Here is a 21,890-nt window from a genome sequence, read left to right as displayed (position 1 = left end):
TATGTTTTAATAAGGTTAGTATCACACCTCATGTAGCCTAGTCCATAGTCCTATATGTTTTAATAAGGTTAGTATCACACCTCATGTAGCCTAGCCCATAGTCCTATATGTTTTAATAAGGTTAGTATCACACCTCATGTAGCCTAGTCCATAGTCCTATATGTTTTAATAAGGTTAGTATCACACCTCATGTAGCCTAGCCCATAGTCCTATATGTTTTAATAAGGTTAGTATCACACCTCATGTAGCCTAGCCCATAGGCCTATATGTTTTAATAAGGTTAGTATCACACCTCATGTAGCCCAGCCCATAGTCCTATATGTTTTAATAAGGTTAGTATCACACCTCATGTAGCCTAGTCCTATATGTTTTAATAAGGTTACTATCACACCTCCTGTAGCCTAGCCCATAGGCCTATATGTTTTAATAAGGTTAGTATCACACCTCATGTAGCCTAGTCCATAGTCCTATATGTTTTAATAAGGTTAGTATCACACCTCATGTAGCCTAGCCCATAGTCCTATATGTTTTAATAAGGTTAGTATCACACCTCATGTAGCCTAGCCCATAGTCCTATATGTTTTAATAAGGTTAGTATCACACCTCATGTAGCCTAGCCCATAGTCCTATATGTTTTAATAAGGTTAGTATCACACCTCATGTAGCCTAGCCCATAGGCCTATATGTTTTAATAAGGTTAGTATCACACCTCATGTAGCCTAGTCCTATATGTTTTAATAAGGTTACTATCACACCTCATGTAGCCTAGCCCATAGTCCTATATGTTTTAATAAGGTTAGTATCACACCTCATGTAGCCTAGCCCATAGTCCTATATGTTTTAATAAGGTTAGTATCACACCTCATGTAGCCTAGCCCATAGTCCTATATGTTTTAATAAGGTTAGTATCACACCTCATGTAGCCTAGCCCATAGTCCTATATGTTTTAATAAGGTTAGTATCACACCTCATGTAGCCTAGTCCATAGTCCTATATGTTTTAATAAGGTTAGTATCACACCTCATGTAGCCTAGCCCATAGGCCTATATGTGTTAATAAGGTTAGTATCACACCTCATGTAGCCCAGCCCATAGTCCTATATGTTTTAATAAGGTTAGTATCACACCTCATGTAGCCCAGCCCATAGTCCTATATGTTTTAATAAGGTTAGTATCACACCTCATGTAGCCTAGCCCATAGTCCTATATGTTTTAATAAGGTTAGTATCACACCTCATGTAGCATAGCCCATAGTCCTATATGTTTTAATAAGGTTAGTATCACACCTCATGTAGCCCAGCCCATAGTCCTATATGTTTTAATAAGGTTAGTATCACACCTCATGTAGCCTAGCCCATAGTCCTATATGTTTTAATAAGGTTAGTATCACACCTCATGTAGCCTAGCCCATAGTCCTATATGTTTTAATAAGGTTAGTATCACACCTCATGTAGCCTAGCCCATAGTCCTATATGTTTTAATAAGGTTAGTATCACACCTCATGTAGCCTAGTCCATAGTCCTATATGTTTTAATAAGGTTAGTATCACACCTCATGTAGCCTAGCCCATAGTCCTATATGTTTTAATAAGGTTAGTATCACACCTCATGTAGCCTAGCCCATAGGCCTATATGTTTTAATAAGGTTAGTATCACACCTCATGTAGCCCAGCCCATAGTCCTATATGTTTTAATAAGGTTAGTATCACACCTCATGTAGCCTAGTCCTATATGTTTTAATAAGGTTACTATCACACCTCCTGTAGCCTAGCCCATAGGCCTATATGTTTTAATGAGGTTAGTATCACACCTCATGTAGCCTAGTCCATAGTCCTATATGTTTTAATAAGGTTAGTATCACACCTCATGTAGCCTAGCCCATAGTCCTATATGTTTTAATAAGGTTAGTATCACACCTCATGTAGCCTAGCCCATAGTCCTATATGTTTTAATAAGGTTAGTATCACACCTCATGTAGCCTAGCCCATAGTCCTATATGTTTAGATAAGGTTAGTATCACACCTCATGTAGCCTAGCCCATAGTCCTATATGTTTTAATAAGGTTAGTATCACACCTCATGTAGCCTAGCCCATAGTCCTATATGTTTAGATAAGGTTAGTATCACACCTCCTGTAGCCTAACCCATAGTCCTATATGTTTTAATAAGGTTAGTATCACACCTCATGTAGTCTAGCCCATAGTCCTATATGTTTTAATAAGGTTAGTATCACACCTCATGTAGTCTAGCCCATAGTCCTATATGTTTTAATAAGGTTAGTATCACACCTCATGTAGTCTAGCCCATAGTCCTGTATGTTTTAATAAGGTTAGTATCACACCTCATGTAGCCTAGCCCATAGACCTATATGTTTTAATAAGGTTAGTATCACACCTCATGTAGCCTAGTCCTATAGGTTTTAATAAGGTTAGTATCACACCTCATGTAGCCTAGCCCATAGTCCTATATGTTTTAATAAGGTTAGTATCACACCTCATGTAGCCTAGTCCTATATGTTTTAATAAGGTTAGTATCACACCTCATGTAGCCTAGCCCATAGTCCTATATGTTTTAATAAGGTTAGTATCACACCTCATGTAGTCTAGCCCATAGTCCTGTATGTTTTAATAAGGTTAGTATCACACCTCATGTAGCCTAGCCCATAGACCTATATGTTTTAATAAGGTTAGTACCACACCTCATGTAGCCTAGTCCTATATGTTTTAATAAGGTTAGTATCACACCTCATGTAGCCTAGCCCATAGTCCTATATGTTTTAATAAGGTTAGTATCACACCTCATGTAGACTAGCCCATAGTCCTATATGTTTTAATAAGGTTAGTACCACACCTCATGTAGCCTAGTCCTATATGTTTTAATAAGGTTAGTATCACACCTCCTGTAGCCTAGCCCATAGACCTATATGTTTTAATAAGGTTAGTATCACACCTCATGTAGCCTAGCCCATAGTCCTATATGTTTTAATAAGGTTAGTATCACACCTCATGTAGCCTAGCCCATAGTCCTATATGTTTTAATAAGGTTAGTATCACACCTCATGTAGCCTAGTCCTATATGTTTTAATAAGGTTAGTATCACACCTCATGTAGCCTAGCCCATAGTCCTATATGTTTTAATAAGGTTAGTACCACACCTCATGTAGCCTAGTCCTATATGTTTTAATAAGGTTAGTATCACACCTCATGTAGCCTAGCCCATAGTCCTATATGTTTTAATAAGGTTAGTATCACACCTCATGTAGCCTAGCCCATAGTCCTATATGTTTTAATAAGGTTAGTATCACACCTCATGTAGCCTAGCCCATAGACCTATATGTTTTAATAAGGTTAGTATCACACCTCATGTAGCCTAGCCCATAGTCCTATATGTTTTAATAAGGTTAGTACCACACCTCATGTAGCCTAGTCCTATATGTTTTAATAAGGTTAGTATCACACCTCATGTAGCCTAGTCCTATATGTTTTAATAAGGTTAGTATCACACCTCATGTAGCCTAGCCCATAGTCCTATATGTTTTAATAAGGTTAGTACCACACCTCATGTAGCCTAGCCCATAGTCCTATATGTTTTAATAAGGTTAGTATCACACCTCATGTAGCCTAGCCCATAGTCCTATATGTTTTAATAAGGTTAGTATCACACCTCATGTAGCCTAGCCCATAGTCCTATATGTTTTAATAAGGTTAGTATCACACCTCATGTAGCCTAGTCCTATATGTTTTAATAAGGTTAGTATCACACCTCATGTAGCCTAGCCCATAGTCCTATATGTTTTAATAAGGTTAGTATCACACCTCATGTAGCCTAGTCCATAGTCCTATATGTTTTAATAAGGTTAGTATCACACCTCATGTAGCCTAGCCCATAGACCTATATGTTTTAATAAGGTTAGTATCACACCTCATGTAGCCTAGCCCATAGTCCTATATGTTTTAATAAGGTTAGTATCACACCTCATGTAGCCTAGTCCTATATGTTTTAATAAGGTTAGTATCACACCTCATGTAGCCTAGCCCATAGTCCTATATGTTTTAATAAGGTTAGTATCACACCTCATGTAGCCTAGCCCATAGTCCTATATGTTTTAATAAGGTTAGTATCACACCTCATGTAGCCTAGCCCATAGTCCTATATGTTTTAATAAGGTTAGTATCACACCTCATGTAGCCTAGCCCATAGTCCTATATGTTTTAATAAGGTTAGTATCACACCTCATGTAGCCTAGTCCTATATGTTTTAATAAGGTTAGTATCACACCTCATGTAGCCTAACCCATAGGCCTATATGTTTTAATAAGGTTAGTATCACACCTCATGTAGCCTAGCCCATAGTCCTATATGTTTTAATAAGGTTAGTATCACACCTCATGTAGCCTAGCCCATAGTCCTATATGTTTTAATAAGGTTAGTATCACACCTCATGTAGCCTAGCCCATAGTCCTATATGTTTTAATAAGGTTAGTATCACACCTCATGTAGCCTAGTCCATAGTCCTATATGTTTTAATAAGGTTAGTATCACACCTCATGTAGCCTAGCCCATAGGCCTATATGTTTTAATAAGGTTAGTATCACACCTCATGTAGCCTAGTCCATAGTCCTATATGTTTTAATAAGGTTAGTATCCCACCTCATGTAGCCTAGCCCATAGACCTATATGTTATAATAAGGTTAGTATCACACCTCATGTAGCCTAGTCCTATATGTTTTAATAAGGTTAGTATCACACCTCATGTAGCCTAGTCCATAGTCCTATATGTTTTAATAAGGTTAGTATCACACCTCATGTAGCCTAGTCCATAGTCCTATATGTTTTAATAAGGTTAGTATCACACCTCATGTAGCCTAGCCCATAGTCCTATATGTTTTAATAAGGTTAGTATCACACCTCATGTAGCCTAGTCCTATATGTTTTAATAAGGTTAGTATCACACCTCATGTAGCCTAGCCCATAGACCTATATGTTTTAATAAGGTTAGTATCACACCTCATGTAGCCTAGCCCATAGTCCTATATGTTTTAATAAGGTTAGTATCACACCTCATGTAGCCTAGCCCACAGACCTATATGTTTTAATAAGGTTAGTATCACACCTCATGTAGCCTAGTCCTATATGTTTTAATAAGGTTAGTATCACACCTCATGTAGCCTAGCCCATAGTCCTATATGTTTTAATAAGGTTAGTATCACACCTCATGTAGCCTAGCCCATAGTCCTATATGTTTTAATAAGGTTAGTATCACACCTCATGTAGCCTAGCCCATAGACCTATATGTTTTAATAAGGTTAGTATCACACCTCATGTAGCCTAGTCCTATATGTTTTAATAAGGTTTGTATCACACCTCATGTAGCCTAGTCCTATATGTTTTAATAAGGTTAGTATCACACCTCATGTAGCCTAGCCCATAGTCCTATATGTTTTAATAAGGTTAGTATCACACCTCATGTAGCCTAGCCCATAGACCTATATGTTTTAATAAGGTTAGTATCACACCTCATGTAGCCTAGCCCATAGTCCTATATGTTTTAATAAGGTTAGTATCACACCTCATGTAGCCTAGCCCATAGTCCTATATGTTTTAATAAGGTTAGTATCACACCTCATGTAGCCTAGTCCTATATGTTTTAATAAGGTTAGTATCACACCTCATGTAGCCTAGCCCATAGACCTATATGTTTTAATAAGGTTAGTATCTCACCTCATGTAGCCTAGCCCATAGTCCTATATGTTTTAATAAGGTTAGTATCACACCTCATGTAGCCTAGCCCACAGACCTATATGTTTTAATAAGGTTAGTATCACACCTCATGTAGCCTAGCCCATAGTCCTATATGTTTTAATAAGGTTAGTATCACACCTCATGTAGCCTAGCCCATAGACCTATATGTTTTAATAAGGTTAGTATCACACCTCATGTAGCCTAGCCCTATATGTTTTAATAAGGTTAGTATCACACCTCATGTAGCCTAGCCCATAGACCTATATGTTTTAATAAGGTTAGTATCACACCTCATGTAGCCTAGCCCACAGACCTATATGTTTTAATAAGGTTAGTATCACACCTCATGTAGCCTAGTCCATAGTCCTATATGTTTTAATAAGGTTAGTATCACACCTCATGTAGCCTAGCCCATAGTCCTATATGTTTTAATAAGGTTAGTATCACACCTCATGTAGCCTAGCCCATAGTCCTATATGTTTTAATAAGGTTAGTATCACACCTCATGTAGCCTAGCCCATAGTCCTATATGTTTTAATAAGGTTAGTATCACACCTCATGTAGCCTAGCCCATAGTCCTATATGTTTTAATAAGGTTAGTATCACACCTCATGTAGCCTAGCCCATAGTCCTATATGTTTTAATAAGGTTAGTATCACACCTCATGTAGCCTAGCCCATAGACCTATATGTTTTAATAAGGTTAGTATCACACCTCATGTAGCCTAGTCCTATATGTTTTAATAAGGTTTGTATCACACCTCATGTAGCCTAGTCCTATATGTTTTAATAAGGTTAGTATCACACCTCATGTAGCCTAGCCCATAGTCCTATATGTTTTAATAAGGTTAGTATCACACCTCATGTAGCCTAGCCCATAGACCTATATGTTTTAATAAGGTTAGTATCACACCTCATGTAGCCTAGCCCATAGTCCTATATGTTTTAATAAGGTTAGTATCACACCTCATGTAGCCTAGCCCATAGTCCTATATGTTTTAATAAGGTTAGTATCACACCTCATGTAGCCTAGCCCATAGTCCTATATGTTTTAATAAGGTTAGTATCACACCTCATGTAGCCCAGCCCATAGTCCTATATGTTTTAATAAGGTTAGTATCACACCTCATGTAGCCTAGTCCTATATGTTTTAATAAGGTTAGTATCACACCTCATGTAGCCTAGCCCACAGACCTATATGTTTTAATAAGGTTAGTATCACACCTCATGTAGCCTAGTCCTATATGTTTTAATAAGGTTAGTATCACACCTCATGTAGCCTAGCCCATAGACCTATATGTTTTAATAAGGTTAGTATCACACCTCATGTAGCCTAGTCCTATATGTTTTAATAAGGTTTGTATCACACCTCATGTAGCCTAGCCCATAGTCCTATATGTTTTAATAAGGTTAGTATCACACCTCATGTAGCCTAGCCCATAGTCCTATATGTTTTAATAAGGTTAGTATCACACCTCATGTAGCCTAGCCCATAGTCCTATATGTTTTAATAAGGTTAGTATCACACCTCATGTAGCCTAGCCCATAGACCTATATGTTTTAATAAGGTTAGTATCACACCTCATGTAGCCTAGCCCATAGTCCTATATGTTTTAATAAGGTTAGTATCACACCTCATGTAGCCTAGCCCATAGTCCTATATGTTTTAATAAGGTTAGTATCACACCTCATGTAGCCTAGTCCTATATGTTTTAATAAGGTTAGTATCACACCTCATGTAGCCTAGCCCATAGACCTATATGTTTTAATAAGGTTAGTATCTCACCTCATGTAGCCTAGCCCATAGTCCTATATGTTTTAATAAGGTTAGTATCACACCTCATGTAGCCTAGCCCATAGTCCTATATGTTTTAATAAGGTTTGTATCACACCTCATGTAGCCTAGTCCATAGTCCTATATGTTTTAATAAGGTTAGTATCACACCTCATGTAGCCTAGCCCATAGTCCTATATGTTTTAATAAGGTTAGTATCACACCTCATGTAGCCTAGTCCTATATGTTTTAATAAGGTTAGTATCACACCTCATGTAGCCTAGCCCATAGTCCTATATGTTTTAATAAGGTTAGTATCACACCTCATGTAGCCTAGCCCATAGTCCTATATGTTTTAATAAGGTTAGTATCACACCTCATGTAGCCCAGCCCATAGTCCTATATGTTATAATAAGGTTAGTATCACACCTCATGTAGCCTAGCCCATAGTCCTATATGTTTTAATAAGGTTAGTATCACACCTCATGTAGCCTAGCCCATAGTCCTATATGTTTTAATAAGGTTAGTATCACACCTCATGTAGCCTAGCCCATAGTCCTATATGTTTTAATAAGGTTAGTATCACACCTCATGTAGCCTAGTCCTATATGTTTTAATAAGGTTAGTATCACACCTCATGTAGCCTAGTCCTATATGTTTTAATAAGGTTAGTATCACACCTCATGTAGCCTAGCCCATAGTCCTATATGTTTTAATAAGGTTAGTATCACACCTCATGTAGCCTAGCCCATAGACCTATATGTTTTAATAAGGTTAGTATCACACCTCATGTAGCCTAGCCCATAGTCCTATATGTTTTAATAAGGTTAGTATCACACCTCATGTAGCCTAGCCCATAGTCCTATATGTTTTAATAAGGTTAGTATCACACCTCATGTAGCCTAGCCCATAGTCCTATATGTTTTAATAAGGTTAGTATCACACCTCATGTAGCCTAGTCCTATATGTTTTAATAAGGTTAGTATCACACCTCATGTAGCCTAGCCCATAGTCCTATATGTTTTAATAAGGTTAGTATCACACCTCATGTAGCCTAGCCCATAGTCCTATATGTTTTAATAAGGTTAGTATCACACCTCATGTAGCCTAGCCCATAGACCTATATGTTTTAATAAGGTTAGTATCACACCTCATGTAGCCTAGCCCATAGTCCTATATGTTTTAATAAGGTTAGTACCACACCTCATGTAGCCTAGCCCATAGTCCTATATGTTTTAATAAGGTTAGTATCACACCTCATGTAGCCTAGCCCATAGTCCTATATGTTTTAATAAGGTTAGTATCACACCTCATGTAGCCTAGCCCATAGTCCTATATGTTTTAATAAGGTTAGTATCCCACCTCATGTAGCCTAGTCCATAGTCCTATATGTTTTAATAAGGTTAGTATCACACCTCATGTAGCCTAGCCCATAGTCCTATATGTTTTAATAAGGTTAGTATCACACCTCATGTAGCCTAGCCCATAGTCCTATATGTTTTAATAAGGTTAGTATCACACCTCATGTAGCCTAGCCCATAGTCCTATATGTTTTAATAAGGTTAGTATCACACCTCATGTAGCCTAGCCCATAGTCCTATATGTTTTAATAAGGTTAGTATCACACCTCATGTAGCCTAGCCCATAGTCCTATATGTTTTAATAAGGTTAGTATCACACCTCATGTAGCCTAGCCCATAGTCCTATATGTTTTAATAAGGTTAGTATCACACCTCATGTAGCCTAGCCCATAGTACTATATGTTTTAATAAGGTTAGTATCACACCTCATGTAGCCTAGCCCATAGGCCTATATGTGTTAATAAGGTTAGTATCACACCTCATGTAGCCCAGCCCATAGTCCTATATGTTTTAATAAGGTTAGTATCACACCTCATGTAGCCTAGCCCATAGTCCTATATGTTTTAATAAGGTTAGTATCCCACCTCATGTAGCCTAGTCCATAGTCCTATATGTTTTAATAAGGTTAGTATCACACCTCATGTAGCCTAGCCCATAGTCCTATATGTTTTAATAAGGTTAGTATCACACCTCATGTAGCCTAGCCCATAGTCCTATATGTTTTAATAAGGTTAGTATCACACCTCATGTAGCCTAGCCCATAGTCCTATATGTTTTAATAAGGTTAGTATCACACCTCATGTAGCCTAGCCCATAGTCCTATATGTTTTAATAAGGTTAGTATCACACCTCATGTAGCCTAGCCCATAGTCCTATATGTTTTAATAAGGTTAGTATCACACCTCATGTAGCCTAGCCCATAGTCCTATATGTTTTAATAAGGTTAGTATCACACCTCATGTAGCCTAGCCCATAGTCCTATATGTTTTAATAAGGTTAGTATCACACCTCATGTAGCCTAGCCCATAGGCCTATATGTGTTAATAAGGTTAGTATCACACCTCATGTAGCCCAGCCCATAGTCCTATATGTTTTAATAAGGTTAGTATCACACCTCATGTAGCCTAGCCCATAGTCCTATATGTTTTAATAAGGTTAGTACCACACCTCATGTAGCCTAGCCCATAGTCCTATATGTTTTAATAAGGTTAGTATCACACCTCATGTAGCCTAGCCCATAGTCCTATATGTTTTAATAAGGTTAGTATCACACCTCATGTAGCCTAGCCCATAGTCCTATATGTTTTAATAAGGTTAGTATCACACCTCATGTAGCCTAGTCCATAGTCCTATATGTTTTAATAAGGTTAGTATCACACCTCATGTAGCCTAGCCCATAGTCCTATATGTTTTAATAAGGTTAGTATCACACCTCATGTAGCCTAGCCCATAGTCCTATATGTTTTAATAAGGTTAGTATCACACCTCATGTAGCCTAGCCCATAGGTCTATTTGTTTTAATAAGGTTGGGGTTGGAGACACGGTACTGTAGGAGAGGCTGGGGTTGGAGACACGGTACTGTAGGAGAGGCTGGGGTTGGAGACATGGTACTGTAGGAGAGGCTGGGGTTGGAGACACGGTACTGTAGGGGAGGCTGGGGTTGTAGACATGGTACTGTAGGAGAGGCTGGGGTTGGAGACATGGTACTGTAGGGGAGGCTGGGGTTGGAGACACGGTACTGTAGGGGAGGCTGGGGTTGTAGACATGGTACTGTAGGAGAGGCTGGGGTTGGAGACATGGTACTGTAGGAGAGGCTGGGGTTGGAGACATGGTACTGTAGGAGAGGCTGGGGTTGGAGACACGGTACTGTAGGGGAGGCTGGGGTTGTAGACATGGTACTGTAGGGGAGGCTGGGGTTGGAGACATGGTACTGTAGGGGAGGCTGGGGTTGGAGACATGGTACTGTAGGAGAGGCTGGGGTTGGAGACATGGTACTGTAGGAGAGGCTGGGGTTGTAGACATGGTACTGTAGGAGAGGCTGGGGTTGGAGACATGGTACTGTAGGGGAGGCTGGGGTTGGAGACACGGTACTGTAGGAGAGGCTGGGGTTGGAGACATGGTACTGTAGGGGAGGCTGGGGTTGGAGACATGGTACTGTAGGAGAGGCTGGGATTGGAGACATGGTACTGTAGGGGAGGCTGGGGTTGGAGACATGGTACTGTAGGGGAGGTTGGGGATGGAGACATGGTACTGTAGGGGAGGCTGGGGTTGGAGACATGGTACTGTACTGTAGGGGAGGCTAGGGTTGGAGACATGGTACTGTAGGAGAGGCTGGGGTTGGAGACACGGTACTGTAGGGGAGGCTGGGGTTGGAGACATGGTACTGTAGGAGAGGCTGGGGTTGGAGACATGGTACTGTAGGAGAGGCTGGGGTTGGAGACATGGTACTGTAGTAGAGGCTGGGGTTGGAGACATGGTACTGTAGTAGAGGCTGGGGTTGGAGACATGGTACTGTAGGGGAGGCTGGGGTTGGAGACATGGTACTGTAGGAGAGGCTGGGGTTGGAGACATGGTACTGTAGGGGAGGCTGGGGTTGGAGACATGGTGCTGTAGGGGAGGCTGGGGTTGGAGACATGATACTGTAGGGGAGGCTGGGGTTGGAGACATGGTACTGTAGGGGAGGCTGGGGTTGGAGACATGGTACTGTAGGAGAGGCTGGGGTTGGAGACATGGTACTGTAGGAGAGGCTGGGGTTGGAGACATGGTACTGTAGGAGAGGCTGGGGTTGGATACATGGTACTGTAGGAGAGGCTGGGGTTGGAGACATGGTACTGTAGGGGAGGCTGGGGTTGGAGACATGGTACTGTAGGGGAGGCTGGGGTTGGAGACATGGTACTGTAGGAACCTCCTAGGTTTTGTATTGAAGTCAATGTACCCAGAGGAGGATGGAAGCTAGCTGTCCTCCGGCTACACCATGGTGCTACCCTACAGAATGCTGCTGAGGCTACTGTAGACCTTCACTGCATGGAATTCACTGGGGAGGATGGTCCTGCCTTTCCTCCTCTGAGGAGCCTCCGCTGGTGTTGGTGTGAGACTGACCGACTTTCCAAAGGTCTTTTTTAGTGGGTTAGGAGAGTGACTAGTCTACAACCTGTTTATTACATTAATACAATGTGATTGATTTTACATTTTAGTAATTTATCCAGAGCGACCTTATAGGAGAAATTATGGTTAATTGACGGCTTGGGGATTCCAACCAGCGACCTTTTCGGTTACTGACCCGACACTCTTAACCGCTAGGCTACGTACCGATATGATTGTGATTTCTGATCTGCTCCTAACATTCTGTCCTCTCTCTCTATCCTCTCTCTCTCTCTCTACCCTCTGTCCTCTCTCTCTACCCTCTGTCCTCTCTCTCTCTCTACCCTCTGTCCTCTCTCTCTCTCTACCCTCTGTCCTCTCTCTCTCTACCCTCTGTCCTCTCTCTCTCTACCCTCTGTCCTCTCTCTCTCTCTCTACCCTCTGTCCTCTCTCTCTCTCTCTACCCTCTGTCCTCTCTCTCTCTACCCTCTGTCCTCTCTCTCTCTACCCTCTGTCCTCTCTCTCTCTCTCTACCCTCTGTCCTCTCTCTCTCTCTCTACCCTCTGTCCTCTCTCTCTCTCTCTACCCTCTGTCCTCTCTCTCTCTCTCTACCCTCTGTCCTCTCTCTCTCTCTCTACCCTCTGTCCTCTCTCTCTACCCTCTGTCCTCTCTCTCTACCCTCTGTCCTCTCTCTCTCTCTACCCTCTGTCCTCTCTCTCTCTCTACCCTCTGTCCTCTCTCTCTACCCTCTGTCCTCTCTCTCTCTCTACCCTCTGTCCTCTCTCTCTACCCTCTGTCCTCTCTCTCTCTCTACCCTATGTCCTCTCTCTCTACCCTCTGTCCTCTCTCTCTCTCTACCATCTGTCCTCTCTCTCTACCCTCTGTCCTCTCTCTCTCTCTACCCTCTGTCCTCTCTCTCTCTCTACCCTCTGTCCTCTCTCTCTCTCTACCCTCTGTCCTCTCTCTCTCTCTACCCTCTGTCCTCTCTCTCTCTACCCTCTGTCCTCTCTCTCTCTCTACCCTCTGTCCTCTCTCTCTCTACCCTCTGTCCTCTCCCTCTCTCTACCCTCTGTCCTCTCTCTCTCTCTCTACCCTCTGTCCTCTCTCTCTCTACCCTCTGTCCTCTCTCTCTCTCTCTACCCTCTGTCCTCTCTCTCTCTCTCTACCCTCTGTCCTCTCTCTCTCTACCCTCTGTCCTCTCTCTCTCTACCCTCTGTCCTCTCTCTCTCTACCCTCTGTCCTCTCTCTCTACCCTCTGTCCTCTCTCTCTCTACCCTCTGTCCTCTCTCTCTTTACCCTCTGTCCTCTCTCTCTCTACCCTCTGTCCTCTCTCTCTCTACCCTCTGTCCTCTCTCTCTCTACCCTCTGTCCTCTCTGTCTCTACCCTATGTCCTCTCTCTCTACCCTCTGTCCTCTCTCTCTCGCTACCCTCTGTCCTCTCTCTCTCTCTACCCTCTGTCCTCTCTCTCTCTACCCTCTGTCCTCTCTCTCTCTCTACCCTCTGTCCTCTCTCTCTCTCTACCCTCTGTCCTCTCTCTCTCTACCCTCTGTCCTCTCTCTCTCTACCCTCTGTCCTCTCTCTCTCTCTACCCTCTGTCCTCTCTCTCTCTCTACCCTCTGTCCTCTCTCTCTCTACCCTCTGTCCTCTCTCTCTCTACCCTCTGTCCTCTCTCTCTCTACCCTCTGTCCTCTCTCTCTCTACCCCCTGTCCTCTCTCTCTCTCTACCCTCTGTCCTCTCTCTCTCTACCCTCTGTCCTCTCTCTCTCTCTACCCTCTGTCCTCTCTCTCTCTAACCTCTGTCCTCTCTCTCTCTACCCTCTGTCCTCTCTCTCTCTACCCTCTGTCCTCTCTCTCTCTCTACCCTCTGTCCTCTCTCTCTCTACCCTCTGTCCTCTCTCTCTCTACCCTCTGTCCTCTCTCTCTCTACCCTCTGTCCCCTCTCTCTCTACCCTCTGTCCCCTCTCTCTCTACCCTCTGTCCTCTCTCTCTCTCTACCCTCTGTCCTCTCTCTCTCTCTCTCTACCCTCTGTCCTCTCTCTCTCTCTCTACCCTCTGTCCTCTCTCTCTCTACCCTCTGTCCTCTCTCTCTCTACCCTCTGTCCTCTCTCTCTCTACCCTCTGTCCAGGAGTTCTTTGATCATGCCAAGAAGCTGTGGGATGACGAGGGAGTGAAGGCGTGCTTCGAAAGGTCCAACGAGTACCAGCTCATCGACTGTGCACAATAGTAAGTTCTGTGTCCATGGCAGTTTACCTCCCATCCTCCACCTACTACACAAAGCATTGTTGGTTGTGGGAGCTGTTCCTAAAGTTAAGTCTAGCTTATCAGCTGGTTGTGGGAGCTGTTCCTAAAGTTAAGTCTAGCTTATCAGCTGGTTGTGGGAGCTGTCCCTAAAGTTAAGTCTAGCTTTCAGCTGGTTGTGGGAGCTGTTCCTAAAGTTAAGTCTAGCTTTCAGCTGGTTGTGGGAGCTGTCCTTAAAGTTAAGTCTAGCTTATCAGCTGGTTGTGGGAGCTGTTCCTAAAGTTAAGCCTAGCTTATCAGCTGGTTGTGGGAGCTGTTCCTAAAGTTAAGCCTAGCTTATCAGCTGGTTGTGGGAGCTGTTCCTAAAGTTAACTGTCTGCACAAACGTTACATCAGAGCTTTAGGCCTCCCTTTCCTTTAACGGGGTGCGCAAGGAAGCAGCTTTGTTGTTGTTGAAATTTTTTTTCAACCAGTGTGTTGCTCGGTGATGTGAGTTGCTCGGTGATGTGAGTTGCTCGGTGATGTGAGTTGCTCGGTGATGTGAGTTGCTGGCTTTGCGTTGTTTGTGTTAAATCAATAAGTGATATTGCTAAAACAGTTAGCCTACTTTCACTTCTTTAGCTTTGCCTTTGTAGGCCGTTGTCCTCTCTGGGTAATATATTTAAAGCTTCACAGATGTTAACCACGATGTGAATATCTGATACAGATCTATGTTTGTTTGTCTCCTAGAGAAACACACTTCACCTGCGTTGACTCGGTAACCTGTAAAACCAACGGTAGCGTAGAGCCTAGGTGGAGCGATACTGTGTACTTAGTTAGTCACATAGGTAGTGTCCCAAATAGAACCCTATTCCATATTTAGTGCCCTTCTTTTAACCTGGGCCCTGTGGGCCCTATGGGCCATGGTTAAAACTAGTGCACTAAATAGGGAATAGGATGCCATTTTACACACAGCCATAGACTATTCAGTCAGTCATGTTAATCTCTGTGTTACCGTGTCAGTCAAACTCTGTAATGATGCCTAACCAAGGTGCAAAAATAGGGCTTTTTTGTGACAATTCTTGGCCATTACTAAGACCTTGTCCTAACTTGTCCTAATTCCTTAACGTGACTAAGGAAGTCCTAACTCCTTAACGTGACTAAGGAAGTCCCAACTCCTTAACGTGACTAAGGAAGTCCTAACTCCTTAACGTGACTAAGGAAGTCCTGACTCCTTAACGTTACTAAGGAAGTCCTGACTCCTTAACGTTACTAAGGAAGTCCTAACTTCTTAACGTTACTAAGGAAGTCCTAACTCCTTAACGTGACTAAGGAAGTCCTAACTCCTTAACGTTACTAAGGAAGTCCTAACTCCTTAACGTGACTAAGGAAGTCCCAACTCCTTAACGTGACTAAGGAAGTCCCAACTCCTTAACGTGACTAAGGAAGTCCTAACTCCTTCACGTGACTAAGGAAGTCCCAACTCCTTAACGTGACTAAGGAAGTCCTAACTCCTTAAGGTGACTAAGGAAGTCCTAACTCCTTAACGTGACTAAGGAAGTCCCAACTCCTTAACGTGACTAAGGAAGTCCTAACTCCTTAACGTGACTAAGGAAGTCCTAACTCCTTAACGTGACTAAGGAAGTCCTAACTCCTTAACGTTACTAAGGAAGTCCTAACTCCTTAACGTGACTAAGGAAGTCCTAACTCCTTAACGTGACTAAGGAAGTTCTAACTCCTTAACGTGACTAAGGAAGTCCTAACTCCTTAACGTGACTAAGGAAGTCCTAACTCCTTAACGTGACTAAGGAAGTCCTAACTCCTTTTAAGGTGACTAAGGAAGTTCTAACTCCTTTTAAGGTGACTAAGGAAGTTCTAACTCCTTAACGTGACTAAGGAAGTCCTAACTCCTTAACGTGACTAAGGAAGTCCTAACTCCTTAACGTGACTAAGGAAGTCCTAACTCCTTAACGTGACTAAGGAAGTCCTAACTCCTTAACGTGACTAAGGAAGTTCTAACTCCTTAACGTGACTAAGGAAGTTCTAACTCCTTAACGTGACTAAGGAAGTTCTAACTCCTTAACGTGACTAAGGAAGTTCTAACTCCTTAACGTTACTAAGGAAGTCCTAACTCCTTTTAAGGTGACTAAGGAAGTCCTGACTCCTTAACGTGACTAAGGAAGTCCTAACTCCTTAACGTTACTAAGGAAGTCCTAACTCCTTAACGTTACTAAGGAAGTCCCAACTCCTTAACGTTACTAAGGAAGTCCCAACTCCTTAACGTTACTAAGGAAGTCCCAACTCCTTAACGTTACTAAGGAAGTCCTAACTCCTTAACGTGACTAAGGAAGTCCCAACTCCTTAACGTTACTAAGGAAGTCCTAACTCCTTAACGTGACTAAGGAAGTCCTAACTCCTTAACGTGACTAAGGAAGTCCTAACTCCTTAACGTGACTAAGGAAGTCCCAACTCCTTAACGTGACTAAGGAAGTCCCAACTCCTTAACGTTACTAAGGAAGTCCTAACTCCTTAACGTGACTAAGGAAGTCCCAACTCCTTAACGTTACTAAGGAAGTCCCAACTCCTTAACGTGACTAAGGAAGTCCCAACTCCTTAACGTTACTAAGGAAGTCCCAACTCCTTAACGTGACTAAGGAAGTCCTAACTCCTTAACGTGACTAAGGAAGTCCTAACTCCTTAACGTTACTAAGGAAGTCCCAACTCCTTAACGTTACTAAGGAAGTCCTAACTCCTTAACGTGACTAAGGAAGTCCCAACTCCTTAACGTTACTAAGGAAGTCCCAACTCCTTAACGTGACTAAGGAAGTCCCAACTCCTTAACGTTACTAAGGAAGTCCCAACTCCTTAACGTGACTAAGGAAGTCCCAACTCCTTAACGTGACTAAGGAAGTCCCAACTCCTTAACGTTACTAAGGAAGTCCCAACTCCTTAACGTTACTAAGGAAGTCCTAACTCCTTAACGTTACTAAGGAAGTCCTAACTCCTTAACGTTACTAAGGAAGTCCTAACTCCTTAACGTTACTAAGGAAGTCCCAACTCCTTAACGTGACTAAGGAAGTTCTAACTCCTTAACGTGACTAAGGAAGTCCCAACTCCTTAACGTTACTAAGGAAGTCCCAACTCCTTAACGTGACTAAGGAAGTCCTAACTCCTTAACGTGACTAAGGAAGTCCTAACTCCTTAACGTGACTAAGGAAGTCCTAACTCCTTAACGTGACTAAGGAAGTCCTAACTCCTTAACGTGACTAAGGAAGTCCCAACTCCTTAACGTGACTAAGGAAGTCCTAACTCCTTAACGTTACTAAGGAAGTCCCAACTCCTTAACGTGACTAAGGAAGTCCTAACTCCTTAACGTGACGAAGGAAGTCCTAACTCCTTAACGTGACGAAGGAAGTCCCAACTCCTTAACGTGACTAAGGAAGTCCCAACTCCTTAACGTGACTAAGGAAGTCCCAACTCCTTAACGTGACTAAGGAAGTCCCAACTCCTTAACGTGACTAAGGAAGTCCTAACTCCTTAACGTGACGAAGGAAGTCCCAACTCCTTAACGTGACTAAGGAAGTCCCAACTCCTTAACGTGACTAAGGAAGTCCTAACTCCTTAACGTGACTAAGGAAGTCCCAACTCCTTAACGTGACTAAGGAAGTCGCAACTCCTTAACGTTACTAAGGAAGTTCTAACTCCTTAAGGTGACTAAGGAAGTCCTAACTCCTTAGGACAGCTGTAGGTAGGGAGATATGGGCTTCCAAAGTGTGACACACACACACACACACACACACACACACACACACACACACACACACACACACACACACACACACACACACACACACACACACACACACACACACACACACACACACACACACACACAGTTGTAGGTATGGAGATATGGCCTTGCTAACCCACAGTGCCGCCCTCCCTCTATGTTAGGATAATGTTATGTTTGTCAGTACAGGCCCATAGGCTGCACATGTCCTAGTGTTGTACAGTAATGTTGACCAGGGGCTGTAGTATAGTGGTAGTTGTATTGACCAGGGGCTGTAGTATAGTGGTAGTTGTGTTGACCAGGGGCTGTAGTATAGTGGTAGTTGTGTTGACCAGGGGCTGTAGTATAGTAGTAGTTGTGTTGACCAGGGGCTGTAGTATAGTGGTAGTTGTGTTGACCAGGGGCTGTAGTATAGTGGTAGTTGTGTTGACCAGGAGCTGTAGTATAGTGGTAGTTGTGTTGTACAGTAATGTTGACCAGGGGCTGTAGTATAGTGGTAGTAATGTTGACCAGGGGCTGTAGTATAGTGGTAGTTGTGTTGTACAGTAATGTTGACCAGGGGCTGTAGTATAGTGGTAGTTGTGTTGACCAGGGGCTGTAGTATAGTGGTAGTTGTGTTGACCAGGGGCTGTAGTATAGTGGTAGTTGTGGTGACCAGGGGCTGTAGTATAGTGGTAGTTGTGTTGACCAGGGGCTGTAGTATAGTGGTAGTTGTGTTGACCAGGGGCTGTAGTATAGTGGTAGTTGTGTTGACCAGGGGCTGTAGTATAGTGGTAGTTGTGTTGACCAGGGGCTGTAGTATAGTGGTAGTTGTGTTGTACAGTAATGTTGACCAGGGGCTGTAGTATAGTGGTAGTTGTGTTGACCAGGGGCTGTAGTATAGTGGTAGTTGTGTTGACCAGGGGCTGTAGTATAGTGGTAGTTGTGTTGACCAGGGGCTGTAGTATAGTGGTAGTTGTGTTGACCAGGGGCTGTAGTATAGTGGTAGTTGTGTTGACCAGGGGCTGTAGTATAGTGGTAGTTGTGTTGACCAGGGGCTGTAGTATAGTGGTAGTTGTGTTGTACATTAATGTTGACCAGGGGCTGTAGTATAGTGGTAGTTGTGTTGACCAGGGGCTGTAGTATAGTGGTAGTTGTGTTGACCAGGGGCTGTAGTATAGTGGTAGTTGTGTTGACCAGGGGCAGTAGTATAGTGGTAGTTGTGTTGACCAGGGGCTGTAGTATAGTGGTAGTTGTGTTGACCAGGGGCTGTAGTATAGTGGTAGTTGTGTTGACCAGGGGCTGTAGTATAGTGGTAGTTGTGTTGACCAGGGGCTGTAGTATAGAGGTAGTTGTGTTGACCAGGGGCTGTAGTATAGTGGTAGTTGTGTTGACCAGGGGCTGTAGTATAGTGGTAGTTGTGTTGACCAGGGGCTGTAGTATAGTGGTAGTTGTGTTGACCAGGGGCTGTAGTATAGTGGTAGTTGTGTTGACCAGGGGCTGTAGTATAGTGGTAGTTGTGTTGACCAGGGGCTGTAGTATAGTGGTAGTTGTGTTGACCAGGGGCTGTAGTATAGTGGTAGTTGTGTTGACCAGGGGCTGTAGTATAGTGGTAGTTGTGTTGACCAGGGGCTGTAGTATAGTGGTAGTTGTTTTGACCAGGGGCTGTAGTATAGAGGTAGTTGTGTTGACCAGGGGCTGTAGTATAGTGGTAGTTGTGATGACCAGGGGCTGTAGTATAGTAGTAGTTGTGTTGACCAGGGGCTGTAGTATAGTGGTAGTTGTGTTGACCAGGGGCTGTAGTATAGTGGTAGTTGTGTTGTCCAGGGGCTGTAGTATAGTGGTAGTTGTGTTGTACAGTAATGTTGACCAGGGGCTGTAGTATAGTGGTAGTTGTGTTGACCAGGGGCTGTAGTATAGTGGTAGTTGTGTTGACCAGGGGCTGTAGTATAGTGGTAGTTGTGGTGACCAGGGGCTGTAGTATAGTGGTAGTTGTGTTGACCAGGGGCTGTAGTATAGTGGTAGTTGTGTTGACCAGGGGCTGTAGTATAGTGGTAGTTGTGTTGACCAGGGGCTGTAGTATAGTGGTAGTTGTGTTGACCAGGGGCTGTAGTATAGTGGTAGTTGTGTTGTACAGTAATGTTGACCAGGGGCTGTAGTATAGTGGTAGTTGTGTTGACCAGGGGCTGTAGTATAGTGGTAGTTGTGTTGACCAGGGGCTGTAGTATAGTGGTAGTTGTGTTGACCAGGGGCTGTAGTATAGTGGTAGTTGTGTTGACCAGGGGCTGTAGTATAGTGGTAGTTGTGTTGACCAGGGGCTGTAGTATAGTGGTAGTTGTGTTGACCAGGGGCTGTAGTATAGTGGTAGTTGTGTTGTACATTAATGTTGACCAGGGGCTGTAGTATAGTGGTAGTTGTGTTGACCAGGGGCTGTAGTATAGTGGTAGTTGTGTTGACCAGGGGCTGTAGTATAGTGGTAGTTGTGTTGACCAGGGGCAGTAGTATAGTGGTAGTTGTGTTGACCAGGGGCTGTAGTATAGTGGTAGTTGTGTTGACCAGGGGCTGTAGTATAGTGGTAGTTGTGTTGACCAGGGGCTGTAGTATAGTGGTAGTTGTGTTGACCAGGGGCTGTAGTATAGAGGTAGTTGTGTTGACCAGGGGCTGTAGTATAGTGGTAGTTGTGTTGACCAGGGGCTGTAGTATAGTGGTAGTTGTGTTGACCAGGGGCTGTAGTATAGTGGTAGTTGTGTTGACCAGGGGCTGTAGTATAGTGGTAGTTGTGTTGACCAGGGGCTGTAGTATAGTGGTAGTTGTGTTGACCAGGGGCTGTAGTATAGTGGTAGTTGTGTTGACCAGGGGCTGTAGTATAGTGGTAGTTGTGTTGACCAGGGGATGTAGTATAGTGGTAGTTGTGTTGACCAGGGGCTGTAGTATAGTGGTAGTTGTTTTGACCAGGGGCTGTAGTATAGAGGTAGTTGTGTTGACCAGGGGCTGTAGTATAGTGGTAGTTGTGATGACCAGGGGCTGTAGTATAGTAGTAGTTGTGTTGACCAGGGGCTGTAGTATAGTGGTAGTTGTGTTGACCAGGGGCTGTAGTATAGTGGTAGTTGTGTTGTCCAGGGGCTGTAGTATAGTGGTAGTTGTGTTGTACAGTAATGTTGACCAGGGGCTGTAGTATAGTGGTAGTTGTGTTGACCAGGGGCTGTAGTATAGTGGTAGTTGTGTTGACCAGGGGCTGTAGTATAGTGGTAGTTGTGTTGACCAGGGGCTGTAGTATAGTGGTAGTTGTGTTGACCAGGGGCTGTAGTATAGTGGTAGTCGTGTTGTCCAGGGGCTGTAGTATAGTGGCAGTTGTGTTGTACAGTAATGTTGACCAGGGGCTGTAGTATAGTGGTAGTTGTGTTGACCAGGGGCTGTAGTATAGTGGTAGTTGTGTTGACCAGGGGCTGTAGTATAGTGGTAGTTGTGTTGACCAGGGGCTGTAGTATAGTGGTAGTTGTGTTGTACAGGGGCTGTAGTATAGTGGTAGTTGTGTTGACCAGGGGCTGTAGTATAGTGGTAGTTATGTTGACCAGGGGCTGTAGTATAGTGGTAGTTGTGTTGACCAGGGGCTGTAGTATAGTGGTAGTTGTGTTGACCAGGGGCTGTAGTATAGTGGTAGTTGTGTTGTACAGTAATGTTGACCAGGGGCTGTAGTATAGTGGTAGTTGTGTTGACCAGGGGCTGTAGTATAGTGGTAGTTGTGTTGACCAGGGGCTGTAGTATAGTAGTAGTTGTGTTGACCAGGGGCTGTAGTATAGTGGTAGTAATGTTGACCAGGGGCTGTAGTATAGTGGTAGTTGTGTTGACCAGGGGCTGTAGTATAGTGGTAGTTGTGTTGACCAGGGGCTGTAGTATAGTGGTAGTTGTGTTGTACAGTAATGTTGACCAGGGGCTGTAGTATAGTGGT

At 43.2% G+C, this 21,890-nt stretch overlaps 1 protein-coding gene across 2 annotated transcripts in view; it reads left to right on the top strand.

Annotated features, from left to right (window-relative positions):
- The window catches only part of LOC129813636 (guanine nucleotide-binding protein G(olf) subunit alpha-like), a 232,549-nt gene that overhangs the window by 137,608 nt on the left and 73,051 nt on the right, over positions 1-21,890 (top strand). For both annotated transcript variants that reach the window (XM_055866004.1, XM_055866005.1), the window contains exon 5: positions 14,081-14,178. In XM_055866004.1, coding sequence (XP_055721979.1) covers positions 14,081-14,178 — 98 coding nt within the window. The remainder of the gene's footprint in view (positions 1-14,080; positions 14,179-21,890) is intronic.

This window comes from Salvelinus fontinalis, chromosome 17, assembly GCF_029448725.1.
Source record: "Salvelinus fontinalis isolate EN_2023a chromosome 17, ASM2944872v1, whole genome shotgun sequence".
In the NCBI taxonomy this organism is placed as follows: domain Eukaryota; kingdom Metazoa; phylum Chordata; class Actinopteri; order Salmoniformes; family Salmonidae; genus Salvelinus; species Salvelinus fontinalis.
This window is presented reverse-complemented; position numbering and strand designations above follow the sequence as displayed.